The sequence below is a fragment of the Acomys russatus genome, chromosome 18, assembly GCF_903995435.1.
Source record: "Acomys russatus chromosome 18, mAcoRus1.1, whole genome shotgun sequence".
NCBI classification, from domain to species: Eukaryota; Metazoa; Chordata; class Mammalia; order Rodentia; family Muridae; genus Acomys; species Acomys russatus.
The window spans coordinates 9,166,978-9,183,203 of NC_067154.1; the positions used below are offsets into that span (position 1 = coordinate 9,166,978).

Below are 16,226 nucleotides of genomic sequence, written 5' to 3' on the forward strand. Positions count from 1 at the left end.
ACAGAGGGGTGCTGCTTGCTTGTTTGCTCCCCCATGGCTTGCTCAGACTGCTTCTTTATACAATCCAGGACCACCCGCTCTGGGTGGCACAGCCCACAGTGGGCTAGGTCCTTTCCTGTCAGTCATCAGTCAAGAAAATGCTCCCACAGGCTTGCCCACAGAACAGTCTTAGGGGGATGTTTTCTCCGTGCAGGTTCCCTCTTTCTGAATGACTCCAGCTTGTGTCAAGTTGACGAAATTAACCGGCACAACCATAGCGCTGCCAGTGGCTTTATAAGAGGAAGGGAGGTCCGAGCTGCCACACTTGCCTGTCTGGCCTTGTGATGTTCCCTGTCTCACCATGCTGCAGCAGGTTGGGACCCCACTCCTGAACATTCCTGCCTCCAGAACCTCTATTCTAGCAATAGGAATAGGAAACAGACCCAAACACTGCCTTTTGTCTTAGCACCTAGAAACTGTTTATCTAGTGCAGCATTTAACTAAGAATTGTAGGCTTTCTGTGATTCCACGGAGTTTGGAAATCTGCGGTGCCTGGCTTGGTGTTCATGCTGGGAGGAGACAGAAGCAGGGATAACTATGTCAGTAGCTTAGCTAGAATGGGGGACATGACACTCAGTAAGTGCCTCAGAATAATATATCCCCTCTAATGAGAACTGCGACAGAAGTTGGTACCAGATTGGCTTATTGTTAACAAGAGTTATTTTCCTCGATCTCTAGGTACATGTGAGGCATTCTCTTCCTGAAATTTTGAGAGCCATTTCCTTCTTTCTTAATACAGTGGAGAAAAAGGAAAGCCGGGAAGTAAAGCCATATGCTCCAGATCACACCGCAGCTCACTCCACAACTTGGAACCACGCCCCTTTGTAGTCCCAAAAGGACTACAGACCTCACAGGCTTCATGCTCGCTTTTGCGTTGCAGTTAAGTCCCCTATGCTAGCTTGATGTAGTGGTGCACACTTTTAATGCCAGCTCCTGGGTGGCAGAGACAGGTGAATATCTGTTCGTTGCAGGCCAGCCTGGTCTACAGTGAGTTCAGGCCAAGCCAGGGCTACACCACGAGTTCCGATTATTACTCACGAGTCTCTGTTTTGATTTGTGGTTCTCCTCAGAGTTGGGGGTGGGGGACATGCAACAAAATAAAGATAAGGACAAATGGAAAGTAGAGGGTGGTACAAATGACCCACACAACTGGCTCTTATAGATAAAAGAACACATTGGAAGAAGATGAAGATCTGCCCCAGAGGCCTAACGGGTACGGCAAGGCACTGGCTTCCCAAGCCATGGATTGCGAGTTTAAGTCCACTTAGGGCAATGAGAGGCCTCTACCTTTGGTTCTCAGGTAGTATTTGGGGGCTGAGGAGATTGCTCAGTAGTTAACAACACTGGCTGCTCTTCCAGATGGCCTGAGAGTTGACACCCAGCACCCACATGACAGCATATAATCATGTGTAATTCCAGTACCAGGGGATCTGATGCCCTCTTCCAGGCATGAGGCACACAGGTGGTACACAGACATATGAAATAAAACAATAAAAACTTTTTTGATTGTTTATTGTTTATTAAGATTAAAAAAAAACCTTCCTATTATCTATAAACCCACCATAGGCCAAAGGAAAATATATAAAAATCTGTATCTTTAGGGACACTAAAAAGAAAGAAAGAAAATGAAAGCTGGTGAGTTGCCTCAGTAGGTGGCGTTGGCCTAAGCCTAAGGATTCTTAGAGCCCACAGACTGGAAAGAGAGAAACAGCTCCTACCTACAAGTTGTCCTCTGAACTCTACACAAATGCTGTGACATGGGAATGTGGGCCCCCCGCCCCCAATAAATAAAATAACAAAATAACTGCAAGAAAATGAAACAAGATTTTCCAGGGAGGCACTCGAAGTTCAGGACTATCAAAGTGTTTTCAGCTACATCTTAAAGTGTTTTCCGGTATTGCTTCTCTGGTTAATTTTGAACAGCTGACAACTTGTTGGGTGAGCGGCTACAGAACAGGGGCTCTCAGACTTGAGAACCACCCTATCCTGTGGACATACAACAGTGCAGGTAGATGTCTATTCGTTATCCCCATCCCACCGCCGCCGCCACCCTGGGGCAGCAAGCACAGGATCCTTCGCATTTAGAAGCATCCTGGGAAACAAATCCCTATAACCCTACCACTCAGAGGCTAAGGCCAGAGGATTACAAACGCCACAGAGAGTGAGGTCTTGTTTTAGCAAATCAAGAGCTGGGGAATGTAGTCTGTGATGAACAGCATTCCCCACCATCCTCGGGGGGGGGGGGGGAGGGAGTGGCGGGGGGGGGCTCCATCCCCACACCGAAACAGAAGAGTACTGGAACAAACTAAAACCTGCTCCTGGGTGACTGACTGCGGGAGGCCAGGAGAGCGGTATGAGTGCACACCAGCCACTCGGAAGACAAACACGAGGTAATGGTGTCAATCCCAGGAGGAAAGGACTGTTCCAGAGTGTGAGAAGAAATGGGTTAGGGCTATAAGGACCTGCCATTTCACCTTACTCTAGGTCGGGGCAAGGATCGGAATCACTAGCAGAGAAAATTAAAGACGGCAGTGTACTATCTACAGGAGAGAAACTGTTCAGAGAACTGTAATCTTTGATAATGGGGAGCAGCTGGCCAGACTTTAACTGAGAAGACATTGTTTCTACTCTTCTACTTATTCTAGCTATTTAAGGATGTTTAGAAACATCTGGGGGGGGGGGGAACCGTCAGAAAAAGGTGGCTGGTCTCCGCTTAAAAAAAAAAAAAAAAAAACACAAACAAACAACAACAACAACAAAAAAAAAAAACGTGCGGGAACAGTACCCACCTACACACTGGTATCATTTTTCAACTGAAGCCAGGGCTGGCAGCCCATCCCGCGAAAGATATTCAACCGCGGAAGCCTACAAATATCACACTAAAACAGGAAAGGGGCAGCTGGGAACACTCGACCTGCCATTTTTGGCAAGAATCCAGCGTGGATTTTTTTTTTTAAGTGCCCCTTGTAACCCAGGCTGATCCTCCTGTTGAGAGTACAAGCATATTCACCACGTCTTTCTCATCCTGGCTGTAATGGAGGTCGCCTGATACCACGAGCATGCTTCCACATTTATTTCACTCTCACGTGCCCTTTTAACGGAGGGCATCATTTTACACACGGAACTCATTTAACCAACGACAAGCCAGGAATCAGGACTTGTCAGTCTTCCTGATACCTCGAGGCTGCAGTACGGCTGACCAGTCAGTGGACGACCTAGGTGAGGGTTTTGCGAAACCATTTCTAGTGCAGCATGACACAGCCACTGCTTTGAACCCGAGCTCGGATCCCACTTAAGGACATAAGGAGGTGGAAAAACAGAAGTCCACTCCTTTGTATACTGGGTGTTTGAACTTCGGGAATTGCTTAAGGATGGCGGCCCTTGGCTTCGCTGCCCATTTCACAAGGGAAATCTCACAGTGCGGCAGGACGAAAGATCCCTCCGCGAAAGACCTACGTGGACTGCCTCGGAGATAGGCTAGACCGGGGACCACACCTCTTCCGGGAGACCCCGCGCATATCGGAAGTGGGCGGGTGAGGTCCCTCAAAGCGCATTCGCGACTGGTTGCAGTCACGAGCGCTCTCTGCTCCGATGAGCGGGGACAACGCCCGCGGACTAGGCATGAAGGCGGCGAGTGTGGTGGTGTCAGCGGCGTCTGCTCCTGCAATGGAGCCGGGCCCCTCCGTGTCCCCGGGGCCATCGCGCTCCTTCAAAGAGGAGCTGCTGTGCGCCGTGTGCTACGACCCGTTCCGCGACGCGGTGACGCTGCGCTGTGGCCACAACTTCTGCCGCCGGTGTGTGAGCGGCTGCTGGGAGGTGCAGACGACGCCCTCGTGCCCAGTGTGCAAAGAACGAGCGGCGCCCGGGGAGCTGCGCACCAACCACACGCTCAACAACCTGGTGGAGACCCTGCTCCGCGAGGAGGCCGAGGGCGCGCGCTGGACCGGTCGCCGGTCCCCTCGCCCCTGCCGCGCGCACCGTGCCCCTCTTACGCTCTTCTGCCTGGAGGACAAGGAGCTGCTGTGTTGTGCCTGCCAGGCGGACGCTCGGCACCAGGAGCATCGAGTGCAGCCCATCAAGGACACTGCGCAGGACTTCAGGGTAAGCGCCGCGCCAGCCCACCCTGGGGACCCCCCTCCCCCGGCGCGCACCGCCCTTCCCCCTCCTCCTCCCAGGCCTAGCAACCATCAGGCCCGCGCGCGCGCCGCGCGGTCCTGGCGAGTCTGAACAATGCCGGAGTGGAGAAGGCCAGCTAGTGTTGTGAGGCCTTGAGCTTTCTTTCCCCAGCCTAGGGGGCTTACAGAGTCGTAGGAAAGGCCTGTAGCTCAGGCCTGCTTCTGCCTTACTCCGATTACTCTTTTAGTAACCAAATTATCTGGAGTTCCAGTGGCTATAATTAAACCAAGAGCAGCTGACACAGCAAAACCAGCGTGGAGAAGGGTGGGTGTCGCTGCTGCAGGAGATCAAGTTAGGCCTTCATACATTCCAGACAAGTACTTTACCACGCAGCTGCACCCCCAGCCTAGTTTTCGTTTTGAGCCAAGCTCCTAAATTAGCCAGGCCCGGCCTTGCACTTTCTCTCCACTTCCCTGGGCTCACAGGCCTTGCGAGCGGCTGAGATTTCAGGCCTGTGGAACCAAGCCCAGTGAAAAGTCTGTGTTCTAAAACAGGGGGAATTGTTGTTGTTTAAGTAAACAAGTAAACAAGGTCAGACATTTTTTAAAACAATCTGACCTACTCGCTTAGAAATGCATCTCCATTGTTTTACAAAGCATTCATACGGACATATCAACTGTTTTTTAAAAAGGGTTTCTGAAATGTCTATTTTACTCTGGAGGGTTTTTTGTTTGTTTTTTTGTTTTGTTTTGTTTTGTTTTGTTTTAAGCTATTAACGGACCATGAAACAGCTAAATTTGTTTCTCTGGCTACTGATACCTCAATTGGGAGGGCCCAAGTTGGCTGCCAGGCAGCCCCACAGGATGAGGGGGAGGTACTGCAAGAGCCCCGTCTTCAGTGGGCTGGTCTTCAGACACCCTTTCTCCACTTGGTGAAATGTCTTTTTTGAGACCGAGTCAGCTGCAGTTCTTTATGGGGTGGGGTGGAGTGGGGCAGCAGATAGATGCCAGCTACACGGTGCCTGTCCCAACTTCTACCAGGAGAAATGCTAGATCTCTGTTTGGCATGGCTGAAGTAGACAGCCAAGAGGCTTAGGTCTTGGTTCTAAATCCCTTCCACCCGCCCATCCCCCCACAAGCAAAGGTGGTGTCCCCAGAATGGGGGTACACATCACCTGGGGACCTGTGAGCCAGGGAACAGGAAGCACCGGCCTGGAGACCACCTTCTCTTCTTGCTGGGTGCCTTGTACTGGGAGGTCTGGGGGCACTGGTGAGATGAGATTGATGATAATAATTCTCACTCTCGGAGGTTATAGCAAAAACCTGAAGGATGTAGAGGCGTTAAGGGGAGGGTTTTGCAAGAAGATGCCACAGTATATAGAAGGTTCTAGGAGAGAGAAAGCTTGAGACACCAGATGAAGCCAGGAGGCCCAAGTCCTGTTCTTCATTTTAGAATGGCTGTGTGAGGCCAGTGGGTGCTCAGTATGAGTCATAAAGAGCAGGGAGTGGGCTGGTCTGAAAGATCCCTGGAGTGCACCAGCTGTCTGGTCAGCCAGATGCAGTGGTGGTGGGGGGCATTCAGTTATTTATTTGTGAAGTAAATATCCTGAAGGCCCCTTTGTATGCTGCACTCTGTTGTAGGTATTATGGCTGCTTAGGTCTATAGGACAGCTCCTCTGTCCCAGTTAATTTCATCTTGACACAGCCTAGGGTCACGTGAGGGAAATTCAACTGAGGGATGGCCCAGGATGGACCAGCCAATCTGAGAGATTTTTTTTTTTTTTTTTTTTCCCCAGATTGGTGGTTCGTGTGGGCAGGGCCTGGTACATTGGTCCTGGGTAGTATAAGAAAGCTAACTGAACACGGGCCTTGGAGTGAGCCAGAAAACAGCACATCTCCATGGTTTCCATAGTTTCTGCATTAGTTCTTGGTTAATTTCCTACCCTGACATCCCTCAGTGATGGAGCGTGACCTGGAAATACAAGCTGTGACAAACTCATTCTTCCTTGAGTTGTGTTTTGATCGTCATGGCAACAGCAAACTAGAACACTCTGTTTTCGGAAAGTTGACATTTCAGAGGAGTTGGTGAGGCAGTAGTTAGGGAAGACGGTTCTGTGTGGTTGGATATTGGCGTGCATTGTTAAGGGAGCAGGCAGCACGGGAAGACTAGGTCAGAGTGGTAACATGGTCAGACCAAGCTTGGTTGCAGGGTACCCTCAGGCATCCAAGAGGCGGGTGCTTAGAAAGAGCCCCTTGGCCACCATGTGTTAATCCAGCAGCAATAATCTTTGCAGATTTACTCTGTGCTAGATGCTCTCAAGTATTAACAAAATGTAAAGTCTCCTGAAACCCTGAAGCTGTGTGGTGCTTAATCCTGACTGTGGAGGTAACGTCCAGCCGCTTGAGTGTCTGAAGGTGTTCCAAGAATGAGACCCTGACCCTGCCAGGGAATGAATCCTTTCACAGGGTCATTGTTTGGAGGCCCCCTTTTGAAGTTAGGAGGAAGGGACTCGGTGGAGGGAGGCAGTTGTGGGAAGTGTCCTTGGGGGCTGTATCCTGTATCCCCTTTCTCTGCTCCTTGCCCGCCCCTGGGATGGACCCAAGGGACACTTTTAAAACTTAGCAAAAACAAAAGGTTCTTCCCTTTAGTTGTCCTTTTAGGCACTGTGCTGTGGGTCACAGCCCTGCCAAAATAATAAAGGCCCAAGGGTTGGTTTCTCTGTCACTGCTGCGGGCCAGACCCATTCGTGGGACATTGAGGGGGATGCTAACAAGCTGGGACTCTGTCCTATTGCCGTGGGGTCTGCTGGGAGGGCGGACAAGATTTTGGAACATGTCATAGCTGATCAAACCAGAGCTTGAGAAGGAACCTGTGTACTCAGGGGGGCTTTTAGGAAGTCCTCAGGTACAGTGTTCCCAGGTTTGGATAAGAGTACAGATTTCAGCCGGGCGTGGCGGTGCACACCTTTAATCCCAGCACTCGGGAGGCAGAGGCAGGCGGATCTCTGTGAGTTCAAGGCCAGCCTGGTCTACAAGCAAGTCTAGGACAGCCAAGGCCACACAGAGAAACCCTGTCTCGAAAAAGCACAAAAAAACAAACCAAAACAAACAAAAAAGCCTCCCAAAACCAAGAGTACAGATTTCTTTTGTGTGTGTGGATGGGGGTGCAATGTGCACATGTGTGAATGGGCTAGGGGTGGGCCGAGGTAGATGGCAGCCTTTCCTTGCTTGCTCTCCGTCCCTTTACATTTTAACATTGGACACACTGTGTCTGGAGCTCGTTGGCTAAGCTGGGTTTGCGGGCCATCGAGCTCCAATGAATTGGGCCTGAGGTTGCGGGTGTGTGGGTGCTGGGGAATCAGAATTGAGGTTCTCCTACTTGCATGACACACCCTTTACTGGCTGACTCATCTCCCTGCTCCCATATTTCTTTTCAGGGAAAAAACTGTCCTGGCCGCGTGGCTAAGCTGTGCTGTTGCTTATGTGCACGCACAAAGTTCCTTGTGCAAGCAGTGACCGCGGGAAATTGACAAGCTGTGTCTCTCAGTAAAACTAAAGCTGATGTAACTCTAGCTGGGAGATTATTTTTGGAGGTTTTTATTTACATTGTTGAAATTAAATCTTTGTCCTTGGCAAAGATCTGTGACAAGAGTTCTCCATTTATTTTCTTGCCATCAGCAGCCTGCTTAGCCATCCAAATTCAGGTTCACACACTTGAAGAGAGGAGGGTCCTTCCCCTGTGCACTTCAGGGTCCTTTGCTGAATTGGACTGTATTATACTTACCTGACAAGAGCTAACGTCACACAGCTTGGTGATTAGTGTAGGCTTTGGTATAGTCAGTGCTCAATAAATGGCAGTAGCCACTTATAATTCATATTAGAATTGCTCCTGGTAGATTTTTCTGGTGTCTATAACATGCTTATGGGATGTAGAGAAAAAGAATAAAAATGGAGAGAAATGAATGGGCCTTGGATACAAAAGGCAGGAGGAACCCAACTTAAAACTCAGAAAGGGATTCTTCGGAGTTCCAGCTTAGCAGCAACGATTAACAATTTAAAAGCATCGAAGGGATGAGAGGTGCCTCAGTGGTTAAGGGCATTGGCTGCCCCTTGCAGAGGACCTGAGTTCCGGTGCCCAGTACCCACATGGCCACTACAACGGTCTGTTAAGTCCAGTTCCAAGGGATCTGACATCCTCTTCTGGCCACTGGCCACCAGGCGTGCATGTAGTTCACAGAGACACATGCAGACAGAACACCCACACGCATGAAATAAAGATCTTCAGAAAGAAAGCCCTGGCACTGGCAAGTGTTTGAGCGTCTTCCTGGCGTGTGTGTATGAATAAGGTGATTTGATTTGTGAAAATTAAGCAGGATGGTCAGTGAGTTTGCTGTGAGTCTGCATCTTTTCAGGAGTGTCAGAGTGACGCCAGTGGGCATTCTAAAACGGATGAGAGAAAGACATGAAGCCTCAACCCTACATAGAGAACTACTGAGCGGGGTTATTTAGGAATATACATATATACATATAAATATATGCATGTGATGACAACGAAAAAGGCTATGGATTTGAAAGCAGGCAGAAGGCTTTGGTGGGAGGAACAGGAAGGGGGAAAAGTGTTGTAGTTATCTCTCAAGAATAGAAGAAAAATGAGAGATTGTGGTGGCTTCTACCTAGCACAGCCGCCCCCCCCTCCCCCGCAGCCTTCAGGAACATGTGGGTGCACACATGCCACAGAATACATCTGTACACCCAAAAGGAAACACGTAGGAAGGACTAGCTGAGTGTGATTGCTTGTGCCTATGATTTTACCACTTGGCGAAGGACCACCGTGAGTTCTAGAACAGCTTGCTGCATAGTGAGTTCATGCCAACCTGTGCTCTGGAGTGAGAGCCTGTGTCAGAAAAGAAAACAAACAACAACAAAAACAAAAAAACAAACAAAAAAACCCCCGGGAGTTTGCTGATGAAGGTGTTTCCTGTGATCCCAGAACCATTAAAGTGAAGGTGGGGTATGGAGGCATGTTTAGGTGAAACCTCATTGGAATATTTTTGCCTCATGGGAAATGACTGGAACCATCCACATTGTCAGCCCTTTTCTTTAGAGCTGGTAGCCATGCCATCTTGACGATATCCCCACAGCTCTGGGCTTCTAGGAGCAGCCGTAAGCTGGAGCTGGCTAATTCTTGGCTCTACTGTGACCATTGGGCAGAGATGGGTCTCCAGAACTCCTGACCCTTGCTCCCCACCTGCACAAGGCGTCACTTTCAGTACTAGGTTCGAGGACCGAAGTGGGAACATACAGCCCAAGGCCGGGGCTGTACCCGCTTCCCGCTGTGCCCACAGCACCCGGAGCTTCCCTGGTTGGCTGCTGGATGTCACAGTGGGCTTCAGCCGTGAGCCGGTGTGCTCATTCCCTTGCGTGGCCTCCGGTGCTAACTTGGCCTCTCTTCCCCATGTTAGGCCAAGTGTAAGAACATGGAGCATGTGCTACGAGAGAAAGCCAAGGCCTTCTGGGCCCTGAGGCGCACCTACGAGGCCATTGCGAAGCACAATGAGGTGAGTGAGTGCTAGGCTAGGTGGGAAGTCTGGGAGGACTGAGGTGTGAGGGAGGACTTCCGTTGCTATTGGGGAGCCTAAAATGAAGGAGAACACTGATGGAGGAGGATAGGGAGAGGCTGCCATTTATATCCAGTGATTGCAGCTTTGAGATGATCAAACAGCTGTTTATGTCCCCTTTTGAATCTGGACCTGCAGAGGTACCCTGAGCTATGTCTCTAGGCTTCCTCTCATGCCACACCTCGAGTGTTGAGCTGCTGTGCTGAAAGTGGTCCCCAGCTAGAAGCAGTCTGAACTGACACACACACACACCCCTACCTGACCTTGCTAGCTTCTCCCCGCGGGTGCAGGTACAGACGACTTGGCTGGAAGGCCGCATCCGGGATGAATTTGACAAGCTCCGAGATTTCCTGAGGGTGGAGGAACAGGCCACCTTGGATGCCATGAAGGAGGAGAGCAGAAAGAAGCACCTGTTGGCTGAGGAGAAGATGAAGCAGCTGGCAGAGCAGACCGAGGCGCTGGCTCGTGAGATTGAGCGGCTGCAGATGGAGATGAAGGAAGATGACATGACCTTCCTCATGGTAAGAGGCTCAGCATCTGGACTGAGGGTGGGACCAGGGTCAGGGGCCAGCAGCTCAGACCACCAGCTCCATTCAGCAGTCTTCGTGCGATGCTGGAGGACCTCATTGGCATGGCTTGTGCCAGAGCACGGCTCGGCAGCTGGGACTGTCTTCCACTCCCACCACCACCCTTGACTAACTCTTGATGCTGGTTGGTTGGTTGTCTCTCTACCCCCTAAGTAAAATTGTCAAATTTTTTAATAACTTAAACTTTTAAAATTTTATTGTACTTTTATTTATTTATTTATTGTAGATGGGTGTCTTAGTAGCTATAAGAGACACCATGACCACAACAACTCTTTTTTTTTTTTTTTTAATGTATACAGTGCTCTACCTGCAGGCCAGAAGAGGGCATCAGATCACATTATAGATTGTTGTGAGCCACCATGTGGTTGCTGGGAATTGATCTCAGGACCTCTGGAGGAGCCGACAGTGCTCTTAACTGCTGAGCCAGCTCTCTAGCCCGACCACAACAACTCTTATAAATGAAAACATCTAATTGGGGTTGGCTTAACAGTTCATAGGTTTAGTTCATTGCCATCGTGGTAGGAAGCATGGCAGCGCACAGTCAGACATGGTGCTGGAGTGATAGCTGAGAGCTCTACATCCGGATCTGCAGGCCAACAGGGAGAGAGGGTGAGCAACTGGGTCTGGCGTGAGCTTCTGAAACCTCAAAACCCACCGCCTGTGACACACTTCCACCAACAAGGCCACACCACCAGTACTGCCCCTCCCTATGGGCCTATGGGGGTCATTTTCATTCAAACCACCACTCTGTGTACACATTGCAAAGTGCCTGCATGGAAGTCAGAGTTCATGGCAACCCGTCTTTACCATGTGGATCCCAGAGATGAAACTGAGGACATCATTAGCTTGACAGCAAAAACCTTAACCTGCTGAGCCATTTAGCTGGCCCCATTTTTTGTCTTGGTATTCTTTCTCTCCTTTTCCTCCCTCCCTCTGTGGTGCTGGGTCCATAGCCTAGGGCTAGTAATGTGTGGGACTGGTACTCTTACTGAGGCACATGCCCAGCCCTTTATCCTTTGTCTTTGCTTGTTTTGTTGAGTAGGGAAGGTACGAGGTAGGATCCACTCTGCCTTCTCTCCTTCTTGTTAAAGAAAGAATGATTCCAGGTGGAAGCGATGGCTCAGTAAAGTGTTTACATGTGTGAGGATCCAAGCTGATTCCTAGAACCCACATAAAGCAAGCTGAGCGTGGTAGCTTCCTCTGGTAATTCCAGTGCTGGGGAAGTAGAGACAAGTGGATCCCTGGGGCTTTAGTGGCCAGCCAGCCTGCCCTGCTTGGTGAGATCCAGGCAGTGAAAGACACTGTATCAAAGGGGGAAAAAAAAAAGGCAGATGGCACCTGAGAGTGAGCCAAGGTGAGGCTGACTCCATGAGCACATATGCATGAGTGCATGCACACACACACACACACACACACACACACACACACACACACACACACACACACACATATGTGGAGGGGATGGAATTCATGATTCATTTTCTTTCTTTTATTGGTTTTGTCCTTCTTTGCAGAGAAGTTTCCATGGCTTGAAAGCTAGTCCTAGTGGCAAGGTGGTCTCTGCTCTCAGCATTATAAGTGTCTGTGAAAAGAGTCTATGTACAGTGGTGTGGGAAAGGGACAAGGGCATGTCCATGCTCAGACAGTGGCCTCCCATGAAGCCTTGACTAGGATGTCTTTTGTACCCACAATACTTCTTGGAGAGAGAAAAAAAAAAGCCCCTTGAGAAGTTCCAAAAGCTGGGTTCCTTGCTGATCTTGCTTAAGAAACTGACCATGTTACTCTTGTCCTGTACTCAACTGTTTTCAGGAATGATTTTGGTTCAGAAGTTGTGGGGGTCTCAGCAAGCATCAGGCCAGCAGAGAGCCAAAAAGGTAGTCTGGTAAGCCGGTGTCAGTTCAAAAATTCAGGAGTCAGACCCGGAGTGTTTTATTTTAGGCATATTTAAGCACAGCACAACTTGGTGAAAACTTGTCTGGTGGTAATTCAATCTCGTGTGCACAGTAAAGCACAAAGTAAGCTATGTAAAGATCAGATGTGACTACATCAGAACATGTCACCTTTCATAGAACATGTCACCTTTCTGTGGATTGACTAAGAAAAACAAGCTTATGATAAGGGTCTGGGGGAGGTTCCAGTGTGGTCTCCCATCACACAGATAGTGCAAAGGTCTCCCAGCTGTTCCCCACACCCACTCAGTTCCGTCTCCCACTGCTGCATCCTCACCCTGGCACCTGGGCATGGGTGACACTGAATATGAGGGGAGATCCACACGGGATGTGTGAGCCAGCTGAAGGACATGTCGTGTCTGCTTGTCTGTGAGTGTGGGGCATCTGACAACTGTTGCTCGGAAATTCCCTGCATTCTCTTAGTCTGTGACTCTGCTTTTTTTCTTTTTTTCTTTTTTTTCTCCAGAAACACAAGAGCCGAAAACGCCGGTAAGTTACCAAAGCTGATGGAGGGGAGGGGGTGAGCAGACAGAAAGCCAGGGCTACACCCTCCAGTGGTTGGAGGGCCAGACAGGCAGCTGGATGGATCCAGAGGGAGTGGTAGAGGTAGATACCAACCGAGGGGAGCTCTTTAAAGGCATTTCCGTCCTGGTTGGCATGGAGGCAGGGTTGTTTCAGAGCGTAGAGGGTCGGTGCTCTCCATGGGAATTTACAGCACCAAGCACATGACGCCTCGTGTCTCTCAGGCATCAGCAGGCTTCCTGCCTCTGAGGGCCTTGGCATATGCTGCTGTGGGTGGGTGTTTGCTGGGCTCTCCAGGATGGTTAAGGAAGGGTGTGTCCTGTGGGCTGTGATGAGTCTGCAGGCACTCGGCATAGGCCAGGTAGCACCACGGCTCTTTCAGTTCGAGCACTAGTGAGGCCTTCCTGCTCGTGGGCTAAGAGTATGATTTCTATGTGTGAGGATGGCAGCTAAGGTTGGAGAACTTTCCCCCACCCCACCCCACCCCGCCCCGCCCATCATGTCTCTCAGTTGTTCAGGATTGAGTCTTCTGCCGAATCCTGAAGGGCTGTGGCTGCCCACTGGGCTCCTGGCCCCAGGCAGCTTTGCCTTGGGGTAGCTGGCCAGGAAGCTTGGGTCTGTTAGTAGTTACCTCAGCCAGGGGTCGCTGCCCCCAGCCCCATCTGATGCCCATTCTTCCTTTTCCAGACTCTTCTGCACCGTGGAGCCAGCTCCTCTCCAGCCTGGCTTGCTTATGGATGCCTGCAAGTACCTGGAGTCTCTGCAGTACCGCGTCTGGAAGAAGATGCTGGGGTCGGTTGAATCTGGTAAGGACACGCAGCAAATGGAGACTGGCCTGTGCTGCAGAGACCCGGCCAAGCTGCCCAGCTGGTCTCCCCGCAGCCCCTTCTAGGCAGGCCTAAGGCCTCTGGTCCTCCCCGCGCGGCCCCACTCGAGAGAGGCTAACACACTCTTTCTAACACTTATGATAGAAGACGCAACTCCAGGTTCCTTCCCCAAGGTCACCCCGACTCTCTCCTGCCAGTGTGTCCTAGTTTTATACCCAGAAATGGCAGTGGCCCAGGGAAATGTTACTTTATCTTCTTAAGTATTCTGGGAGTGTGTGACCCTTCCTACTTCCTGGTCTCTGCCTGTGTTCGTCTCCCCTGGCTGCTGTAACAGAGGACTACAAATTGGCTTAAATGACCAAAACCTGTTCCCACAGTTTTGGAGGCTAAAACCTCATTGCCGAGAAATGCGTAAAACCATGCCCCTCAGATATATGAGAAGGCCCTTAGATTCTAGTATTTGCTGGCATTGCTTGGGTGTCCTTGGCTTGTGCCTGTCTAACTGGCCTCTGCCTTGGTTGGTCACATGACATTTGCCTCCCACATGTGTCTGTGTCCAATCCATTCCCAAGTAAGGTTACTTCCTGAGATATTGGAGCTTGGCACTTACACATATCTTTTTTTTTGGGGGGGGGGAGCCATGAAGTTTGACCCATATTACCCCAGCAGTCCAGGCACGCATTGGCATAAGGTAGGACCTCAGCCAGCCGAGCAGAAGAAGGGTGTCCAGTTTGCTGACTCTCTCCTTCTTTCTCTGTCCCCAGTGCCCTTCAGCTTGGATCCCAACACAGCTGCCGGCTGGCTCAAAGTGGCTGATGACCTCACAAGTGTCATCAACCATGGCTACCGAGTGCAGGTGGAGAATCCAGAGCGTTTCTCCTCGGCACCCTGCCTCCTGGGCTCGCAAGTTTTCTCGAAGGGCTCCCACTCTTGGGAGGTGGATGTGGGTGGCCTGCCGAGCTGGCGGGTGGGTGTGGTGCGGGTGCAGGCCCATGCACAGGCGCAGGCGCAGGCTGATGTAGGTGGCGAAGGCCACTCACACAGCTGCTACCATGACACGCGGTCAGGCTTCTGGTACCTATGCCGCACGCAGGGTGTGGATGGAGACCACTGCATGACTTCAGACACGGCCACAGCCCCTCTGGTCCAGGCCATGCCGCGCCGTCTCCGTGTGGAGCTGGAGTGTGAGGAAGGGGAGCTGTCCTTCTATGACTCTGAGCGCCACTGCCACCTGTACACCTTCCATGCCCACTTCGGGGAGGTGAGGCCCTACTTCTACCTGGGAGCTTCTCGGGGCGATGGGCCCCCAGAGCCTATGCGTATCTGCCACCTGCGTGTCTCCATCAAGGAAGAGCTGGACCTCTAAGCTGCCGGAGTCGGCCGGACACTGGGCGGTGGGCCTGTTTTGTCCCAGCGTCTCTTTCTGTAGCCCACCACTGACGCTCACGCAGCGTCCTTTTATCCTGTCTTGTCTTTTCTGTAGCTCCAGGTGCTCCTGTGCCTCTCTCTGGCTTTGGTTTTGGTCCTTTTTCTGCCCCCAGGTTAAGAGCCACCCAGGAGATGCTTGGCTGAGCCTTGGCTCCCACTAGAGTCATGGCACATTCAGGATATGGGTTTCCCTGATTCCCTTTGCCCTAGAATTGCTGGTGATAATGTTTTCTTGTAGAGTGGACATTATAATGTAGGTGTGACTATTCTTAGAGACGATTTAGGCCAGCCTATCAGGAGAGGCTTCTTGTTTGAGTCAGTTTGTCATTTGTTTCCCAGGGAGAGGGCCTTATTAGGCCACACAGGGTAGCCCCAGGATTGGTTGAGATAGGAGGGTGCAGAGCCTGCACCCAGGCTTTCCCACCCCAGTAGGACAAGCTAGAGAGTTGGTCTGAGGCCCCAGGAGTTTCCCCCCAGTTTGTCCAGCACTGACTGTGGGAACTCCATAAGGTGCGGGTGACCTGGAATACAGCTCAGAGTGCAGCCAGTGAGACGACAGCTGACGCTGGGCTGGGGCAGGAGCCTGAGGTCTGCTGCTCATTCTGGGACAACGCTTTCTGATGGCATGGGAGTAGCCCTGATTGGTCAGTTCGTGCTTTGACAGTTTCCTCTGAAACCATCCAAGGATACTTTAAAAAAACATTTTTGTTTTTAAACTGTTTCTGCCCACTTTCTGGGCCTCATTTTCAATGTCTGTGAATTGACAGTAGTCCTTGGAAGCCACAGAAGGAGATATGAAAAGAGGCCTCAGAGGGGATGGTGTTTCAGTTAGAACTGTTGGTCTGGGGGGCCCCAGATTGGAAACTGACACCCTGGGTGGGCACGGGAGAGTCCTGCCCTTGCTGGCCTTGCCTTCAGCCCACTTGTTTGGGCAATGTTCTTTGCCAGGTTTCACCCTTTGTGTGCCCTCCCCCTTTTCTCTCTCAGTCATGTCTATAGATGGAATCTAATTGCCAGCTAACCAGGTCCCAAGTGCAGTTGTAAGGAGACATACCTTCCCAGGTGCATTATCATAATCAGGGGCACGTTCCTGACCTGGGACCTGGCATCCCAATTTCAGCCTGCACCCCTCATTACATAA

At 50.9% G+C, this 16,226-nt stretch overlaps 1 protein-coding gene across 1 annotated transcript; it reads left to right on the top strand.

Annotated features, from left to right (window-relative positions):
• Window positions 1–3,554: 3,554 nt before the first annotated feature.
• On the top strand, window positions 3,555–15,929 carry Trim35 (tripartite motif containing 35). The gene is made up of 6 exons (XM_051160739.1): window positions 3,555–4,140; window positions 9,617–9,712; window positions 10,063–10,293; window positions 12,775–12,797; window positions 13,518–13,636; window positions 14,422–15,929. Exons 1-6 carry the CDS (start codon window positions 3,631–3,633, stop codon window positions 15,021–15,023), a joined length of 1,581 nt encoding a protein of 526 aa, XP_051016696.1. The 5' UTR covers window positions 3,555–3,630; the 3' UTR covers window positions 15,024–15,929.
• The last annotated feature ends 297 nt before the right edge of the window (window positions 15,930–16,226 follow it).